This window comes from Podarcis filfolensis, assembly GCF_964270895.1.
Source record: "Podarcis filfolensis genome assembly, chromosome: 7".
In the NCBI taxonomy this organism is placed as follows: domain Eukaryota; kingdom Metazoa; phylum Chordata; class Lepidosauria; order Squamata; family Lacertidae; genus Podarcis; species Podarcis filfolensis.
In genome coordinates this window covers 4,398,644-4,407,238 of record NC_139603.1, presented here as the reverse complement: position 1 = coordinate 4,407,238, position 8,595 = coordinate 4,398,644, and the positions used below count along the sequence as shown (strand labels likewise).

Sequence of the window (8,595 nt, the reverse complement as noted above, 5' to 3'; positions counted from 1 at the left end):
TACGCCCATGAAGCAACGTAAGTTTATTTTCCTTTTCCTTTTTGTGAACTTCAGTAGCCCTGTGGCAAGAAAGGATATATTGTGAGGGTAGCTTATGATAGCCCTGCAGTGAAGCCTACTGTTAATGCTACAAGTCAAATATTTTTAGGGCGGGATAGGTGGTTTGAGTTACAGACAAAACTCCCCCAAAGAAAGCACCCCACAGGTTGCAGCAAAGGCGTCAATCTACTCATATTAATGCTTTGGTTGGGGTGGGGATGATGTTGAAATAAAGAAGTACAGAAATAATGCTCTTTGATGGGACCTCTAAATAAATCATGCTTGGTTATCATACCAGCTATGGGAAAGAACTTTAATATATGAAAGAAATATTGATATGTTAAGTTAAGGAATAGAGAATTATATTAGCATAGAAGAGGGGAATTTCGATGGTGAAATGGCTAAAATAGCTTAGGTTAACTGAAGCATAACATTTTGACTGCTGAAAGTAAGTAGAATTAGAAGGCTGAGGGCTTATCCACACTAGAGCAGCCTAAGCAAGGCATTTTGATAAAAATCATATACAAAGTCCAGTGTTCACCATTAGGATATACACATAGACAGTATACATTTGAAAAGGGACCCCACGTTATCTAACCTCAGCAACTGCTGGTTCAGTGTGATTCCTACCAGCTGATTGGCCTGATCAACCAGTTGATGGGATTGATTATTAGAATAATGTGTGTGTATCGAAGTATTGCTTATTCATCATAAGATGAATAAAGCATCACAAAGGCATTTTGCGTCTGTCTTCTCTTGCATCTGTAACAAAAAATACCAGTGGTCACTGGCTGTATAAAATCCCTTTTTAGGACAATTAGGTACATCAACCATGACATGATGAAAGCTGGCAAAATCAGTATATATTTGGCGATCAAGAACCTGATTGGCTAACAGTAAAGGTAAAGGGACTCCTGACCATTAGGTCCAGTAGTGACTGACTCATCTGGCTTTATTGGCCGAGGGAGCCAGTGTACAGTTTCCGGGTCATGTGGCCAGCATGACTAAGCCGCTTCTGGCGAACCAGAGCAGCGCACAGAAACACCGTTTACCTTCCCGCCGAAGCGATACCTATTTATCTACTTGCACTTTGACGTGCTTTCGAACTGCTAGGTTGGCAGGAGCAGGGACCGAGCAATGGGAGCTCACCCCATCGCAGGGATTCAAACTGCCGACCCTCTGATGGGCAAGTCCTAGGCTCTGTGGTTTAACCCACAGCACCACCTGTGTCCCCATGATTGGCTAACAACTTCAGGCCAAATCCAGCAGCCAACTGCATGCAGAAGTCTTGTGCTCTACTGCAGGGCCAGCCTTGATAGTAGGCAGAGTGAAGTGGCTGCCTCAGGCACAGATGCTGGGCAATGTACAGTTGTGAGGTGTCTGAGGGGGAGAGAACTGGGTGCCACATTGCCTGCCCAGTGATCCCTGAGCAAGCGTGCTGCCTTCATGTGTGCTGACCTTTTTGCCAGTGTTGATGTGAAATTTAGTAGCTGTGTCTACTAGGACAACATTTTTCCTTCCCCTCAGGGAGCAAAATACCTTCTTGGACAATGCAGATTAAATGGTAAAAAAAAAAAAACCCCACATTAATTTTTTTAACACACATGAAGACATAAGTGAGAAAGAACACAAACAAACCACATCCTTGGTTGTTTCTTTTGGTTTCTTTGTGGTCATGCCAGCCTAAAATTAATTGATTTATGTGGACAGCTCACTTCCCCACCCCAGAAGATTAAAAAAAAAACCCACAGGTCTGTTGAAACTGGAAATTCAAGTCTGTCCATTTCCCGCTCCCTCCTTATCTATGAAGGGAACATGATGGAACTGGTTGCCATCAATTCAACAGAAAATGCATATTCATTGCATGTATAGTCACTCACAATTTGTATGCTACAAGTGCCTGCTTGTATTTTGGCATTCCCTCCATGTTACTGAATTACATTTATTAACCTTTATGGGCCTTGATAAAAAACCAGATCTAGTATTATTTACATAGATCCTCATGAATTTGCATGAGTTTTATATACAAAGCATACAAATTGGTAAAAATGTAAACAAAAATAAGCTTAAAAGCACTATCAGAACATTATCAGTACCGTACCACCAACATAAAAATTAGCACAGGACAGCCCAAAATCCAGTACAAAGCAGCACTCAGGAATGCGATTTCACTGTTTGCTTTTCATACCACAATAACCACATGCTGTCTGCTCTGAATAGGAGCCAGCCTGGGGTTGAGTAGTCTGGTCTACTTCTCTTGTTGTTCTTTAAGGTGGTGGCTGGAATACTAACAAATACCATCCTCTGCCCGGGAGCTAGCCTGACTTTCAGGAAGTGTGTGCAGGATGGACATGTGGAATTAGTAAAACAAATGTAGCTGCTAGGCTACTTTTGACAATAATGCCTTCTGCCTGTTATTTTTCAGAAATGAACTTGAAAGTTGAGATCACTTTCCGATTCACTATTTCCCAGTTTGGAGCTCTTCGTTATGTAATCTTCCTGTGTTGGAAGTTCCTCAAAAGGCTTGTGAAATTCTGCTGAAATAACTAGAAGCAGGTTGGGAGGAAGAACTCAGCTGGAAAATTAAAACTGAGTAATCTCTGACCCTTTGCTGCTACTGAACACAACGGGACAGTTCCTAAGACAACGTGTTGTGTGTGGAAAGGAGCAGAAGGGTATCTGTGGCAGAAACGAGTCTCAACTTCCAGAGCAGTTGGTAGGTGACTTTTAGCTTTGTTGTTGAAATGCCATTTTTCTCCTCCTAAGCACTAGAGGGCCATTCTGGCACATGTACAGCACAATATGGTACGTATTATCCAAGTATTTTCAGAAGTAAGCCCTGCCACCCGCCCGCCGTGTTCGGTAGCTTTCTTCCAGCTAAGGATGCAAAAGCATTTTGTGATTCTGACATACCTTGCTTGTAAAGAAATGCCATCTCATACGCTACACTACTTTCCAGTTCTATTTTAGCTTTGTGACCTACTTCTGAACATAGCAATAATTAAATAGATTTCAGTTCCAGGAGAGCACTATAACTGGCAGAATGCAAAAAAACCCCACAAAAACCCCCAGACATGAACATTATTATTTTCTAAGGATGAACTATACATAGTCAGTGGTGTGGGTCTTCCAGGAAAAATTGCACATGCAAATAGGGTGATTTGCATATAGTGATTATCTGATGCCCTTAGAGAGTGATTTCATTTAGCACATTTACTTTTACTTGTACTGTATTTAGTAAAGAAAGCTATGAACTTTGATAGTGTCAAGCTTGTCTAATAATTAGTTGCAATTGGCACCCATTGTTATTAAAGAACTTATGAAATGTAAACTTTTCTGCAGAAAAATTAAGCCCTGGAAAATTTTGTGTCCCACATCACTGAATGCAACCATAAACCAACGGCAAGTTGTAGCACAAGAGTGTCATTTGTGTCACATTTCTCTCAACAATAGGTTTGTTAGGAGTGTTTCCTTGGCTATGTGTTATTTGAAGTAAGACGGACAGGGCTGTGTCCCCTCTCTCTTTAATTAAAAGTATCCAGGGAAAAGATCCTCTCCTCTCCCCATCTCCTCATTGCTCACAAACAACAAAACCCATCTCCTGTTTCTTTTGTTAAGTAGTGAGCAGCAATTTCCTTCCCTACCCTCTTACTGAGGCAAGTGTCCCATTTCTGACTGCAGGTGGCACTTCATGAGACTTAATGCCTTTCCATGCAAAAAATAAAATCAAATAATCATTGTACATAGAAAACTTGTCTATCAGGACAAAGTGCTCTAGCTTCTCCCTGGGGTGCTAGTTTTCTATGTGAGGGAAGGTTTTGGACACACCGCTATTGTGCAAGCCTGTGAGGTGTTTGTTTCGGCTGGAAATGCAGGTGGGGCTGAGCCAGGAGTGGAAACTGGCATAGTGGCGCAAGTAGCATCACAAGGCCAAACCTGCGCTGTGTCTCCATTATAGTTTCTAGAGGGATGGAAGGGTATCTTTTTATCTACGACGGCGGCAGCAAGAGTTCTGATCGCGGCAAAATGGAAGAGTAATGAAATCCCCTCTATACAAGATTGGATCCAAAAGCTGACAGAATATGCTGAATTAGACGGCCTATCAGAAAAAATAAAGAATAAATCAAAACAGGAATTTGTTTCAAAATGGGAGGTTTTCAAAGAATATTTGAAAAATAAATATAGTTGTTTAAAATTCTGTAGCAGCATTCGAGGAACTTCAGTAATAGTTGCAAGGTAGATATAAGAAATTAGATATATGAAGAAAAAGTTTAATTATGATAAAAGTGTGTATTGGCAATAAGTAATATGAAATCGAAATATGGAATAGACGGGAGGTTGGGTCTTTAGTGTTAAGACCAATATATGTTTTATTGTTTGTTAAGAAAATTATGTATCTATGGTTATTACTGTGTGTATTTGTGTTTTTTCTTTTTTCTTGTGTATCAATAAAAATTATATTTATCATATATATATATATATATATATATATATATATATATATATATATATATAGTTTCTAGAGGGAAGAGGCATTTGAGGGTCTCGGCTGCCATGCTACCTCTCCCATCCCCACTAGCAAAGGAATCCAGGATGGGAAAATAGTTAAAACCTCAGAAGTGTGTGGCATTACTTGGAGTACGTTGTTCCCACTGACTTCCCATGCGATCTGTCAAATCCTGCAGCATACAGATGGTTGCTGACACTTTAGGAAATAATGTTGTGATTTAACTATGACTTTTCTGGCATGTGCTTTTGTAAAACAAAAAAATCATTAACAATTTTTTTAAAAAAACAACAACAACTGTGGCTTTTCTCTTTTCAGGGTTTGCACCATGCTCAGAACTCAGGCCTTTGTGTTCTCCCTTCTCCTGGGACTGGAACTCCCCAAAGCAAAAGCCAACTGTAACTTTACAGAGTCCCTACGTCACTGTGTTTGTTCACTAGAGGCGAATAACTTCATTCAGTGCCTTCCAGCCACCACATATGAGCTTCGAGGAGGAAATCTGGAACAATTTGCAGGTTCTTCTGGAATCAAGCCAAACACAGAGATAACTGACATTCTGGAGGCCCTGCTAGTTCGCAGGCTCATATTTACAGACCTCATTGTGCCAGAGGTTCTCTTGCCAGGGTCCCTGGAATTTCTTTCCTACACTCAGGTCTCAGAACTTGAATTTGTAAACTGTACTTTCCTTAGAGCCACTGACTGGAGCCTCACAGGTTGGCGGGACCTGAAGGTTTCTTCCTTGCGCTTTCACAAAGTGACGGCTGCCCCCCTGGATGACAGACTGAACATGTCCCGTCTGAGAAGGTGGCTGGAGACCCTGCAGAATCTGACAGTTACAGAGTCACAAGTCACATCTGTCCCGTGCGAAATTAGCAAGATGTTCACAGCGTTGCATTTACTGGATGTTTCGGGAAACAATTTCCAGGACCAAACCTTGAAGTCAACATTCTGCGAAGGGGTTTTCCCGCAACTCCAAATCTTAAAACTCCACCACAACAATTTGACCTCTTTTGAGACTGTGTGCAAGACTCTTGGCCATCTCAAGATGCTCACTCACTTAGACCTAAGTCAGAATAACTTTCAGCCCCGAGTCTTTTCCTCCTCCTGCACGTGGCCACATTCACTTCATATTTTTAATTTGTCCAGTACAGGGTTAGAGCAAATAGGCAGCTCTCTGCCACCCAACATTGAGATATTGGACCTGAGTGCCAATAACATTTTTACCCTTGACTTCTCACTCCCTGCCTTGAAAGAGCTCCACCTGTCCAAAAACAGGCTGCAAACTGTTCCCTCACTTGACAGGCTTCCTAGTTTGCAGGTCCTCAGTCTTGATCAAAACCACATCTCACAGCTTCCCAGCAACCATCTCCTGCGTCTGCAGAGCTTGAAAGCTGGCCACAATCTCTACAATTGTTCTTGTTCCAGGGATATCCAGGACTTAGCAGCAAAACCATCATTGCTGCCTGATTGGCCTCAGGATTATACATGCCATTCCCCTCTCAATTACCAGGGCTCCCTGGTAAAAAATGCACATTTTTCATCACTGCAGTGCAAGGCTCTGGTCAGTCGTGGCTCAATATTCAACTTGCTGATATGCCTTCACCTTGTTTTTCTGTTTGCTTTCAGTGCTACAATTTCCGGACATTTTCTTTCAGCAATTCTGAACTGTTGGGACTCGTCAGGGAACTAACAAGCAGATCACAATTGATTGTGGCATAAATTAAGTGTAAGCTACTCGACTGGGCTAGATTTTAATCGTATTTGTACATTTTGTACTGTATTTTATGATACCACTATACACTGCCTGTGTGGAGTAGTGGTCAGATGTGGGAGACCAGGGTTCAAATCCCCACCCTCAATGAAGTGCACTAGGTGAGCTTGGGCCAGTCACTATCACTCAGCCTAGCCTACCTCACAGGGTTGTTGCAGGGGATTAAGTGAGGTGAGGGAGAACCATGAGCTTATTACAAGAAAAGCTGCGATATAAATGCAATAAAAATGCCTGCGTAACGGGTGGCATATAAAAACCTTAATAAATAAATAAACTAGAAAATTAGAATTTGGGGTTGGGTATTGAATATTACTGGGCAAATGGTATGAGTGAAGAATTTGCAAAAAAATAAAATAAAGAGGGGGAGCAAGAGTATGCTTCAGTTAGAATATTCCATGTTGCTTTGACAGTAACTTTTCCCCTGCTGCTGAAACACAAGTGTTATTTTTATTAAAAGTTAACCACAGTCTTCCAACATCTTTTTAAACTAACCCCCTGTACTAAAAACTCATAAATATTTACAATTGTTATAAAGCAACAACAAAAAGGTAAGAGTGTACATTTGATCTACAGCTGCTTACAGATGCCATTTTTAAGAGAGAGAGAGATATAATGATCCCACACATCCCACAGAGCCTGCTCTAAGAGGGGTCATCCGTGGATGTGGAATACAGCGAGAGGCAATTTCCATGTGCTCCACTCCTTCCCCAGTGCCACTGTGATCTGACTCTCCCATGGCTGCATTTGCCATGTTTAAAAACCGTAAGAGACCCAGCCACCTATATGTCCAGTTTGGTCTTCAGAATCTTTTTCTCACATGGGGGAGAGGGAGGTGTACAGGTACAGTCAGCCTACTAGAAAACTAATAAATCTATTATAAACAGTTTAACAGGTATGACCCTAGAAAGAAACCTTGGATGGACCTTGGATTAATATACTTTCCTTCCTTGGACTGTTGAAAATAAGATGTCATTATAAAATTGTATTAGCTATCCCATGTTATCTTGAAAGGTAATACTCTTTGTAGACTTGAGAAGCTATATCTAATAAAATGAAAATTATAAAATAAAGAGGAAATGGGAAAACGATTCTATGTTGGAAATCAGCTAGAAGGTGTGGCTTTAGATCTTTTTAAAAAGCCACCCTGGCTAGTTCAGATGCTGCCCCCTTTCTGCTGTGACAGGCTTCATTGTCTGAGGCTCGGGCTGAGCTTCCGAAGGCTTACAGTGGTACCTCGGGTTACATACACTTCAGGTTACAGACTCCGCTAACCCAGAAATAGTACCTCGGGTTAAGAACTTTGCTTCAGGATGAGAACAGAAATCGTGCTCCGGCGGCACGGCAGCAGCAGGAGGTCCCATTAGCTAAAGTAGTGCTTCAGGTTAAGAACAGTTTCAGGTTAAGAACGGACCTACAGAACAAATTAAGTTCTTAACCCGAGGTACCACTGTAATTAGGTAGGGCTCACAGCCAACAGTTAGGAAGCAGTGAAAATTGCTTCTACACCATGCTGCTTTCTTCTGCAAAGTGCCCTTTCACCATAGTTGCCATTGCCAAAGATTCACCATGCATGCTCTGAGTGCCACATGAGGCCAGAGTGGTATATGCCCCATTACGTTCCCTGTCACCTGAATAATAATGGAGGGGTGGGATATAGGTCTTGGTCAGGGCCCAGGAGGCAACTGCCTCAGGCGGCAGGATCTCCAGAGGCAGCAGATCTGGCCGCCAAGGAATGCATCGCTGTTGGCAGCGGTGGCTCCCTCCTTGTGGCTCACAAGATCTGCCCCCTCCTCAGCAGTGTCCCCCAAGCCTCCTCCACAGCAGACTCTTGACAAATAGGAGGCACTGCTGGTCTCCTCCTAACCCTAGGAAGGCCTCCTGGGGTCTTCACCCACCCAGAGTGATTCAGAGTGGGCCTTTGATTCCCATTTCAACTGTCAGGTAAGTTTGATTTGGCCACCCTGTCCCTTTTTCCTGCCCTTCTTCCCAGGCTCTCAATAAATCTCAGTGGAAATGGTGTAATCTACGCTACTGTTTTTCTGGGGCAACATTGCACAATAACTGAGTCATGATGTGGACTAAGTTCTGCTACTCAGTAGGGTTCATAGCTGTCAATGTTTCCCTTTTTTGAAGGGAAATTACCTTATTCCAAATAGGATTTCCCTTAAAAAAAGGGAAAAGTTGACAGCTATGGTAGGGTTTATGGCCAACCACAGCCTCTATGGAATGTGCAAGCAGTTTCCATCTCTATGGGGTTCGTCTCTCTGCTCTGGGGCCA

General features: G+C 42.3%; 1 protein-coding gene across 1 annotated transcript; it reads left to right on the top strand.

Moving 5' to 3' along the window:
• Positions 1-2,531: 2,531 nt before the first annotated feature.
• On the top strand, positions 2,532-7,387 carry CD14 (CD14 molecule). Its single transcript, XM_083624489.1, has 2 exons — positions 2,532-2,755; positions 4,865-7,387. Exon 2 carries the CDS (start codon positions 4,875-4,877, stop codon positions 6,234-6,236), a length of 1,362 nt encoding a protein of 453 aa, XP_083480615.1. The 5' UTR covers positions 2,532-2,755; positions 4,865-4,874; the 3' UTR covers positions 6,237-7,387.
• Positions 7,388-8,595: the final 1,208 nt, after the last annotated feature.

Bases quoted from the DNA above. Each gene is read 5' to 3' on its own strand.
- CD14 (XM_083624489.1), top strand. From the start codon at position 4,875: ATGCTCAGAACTCAGGCCTTTGTGTTCTCCCTTCTCCTGGGACTGGAA.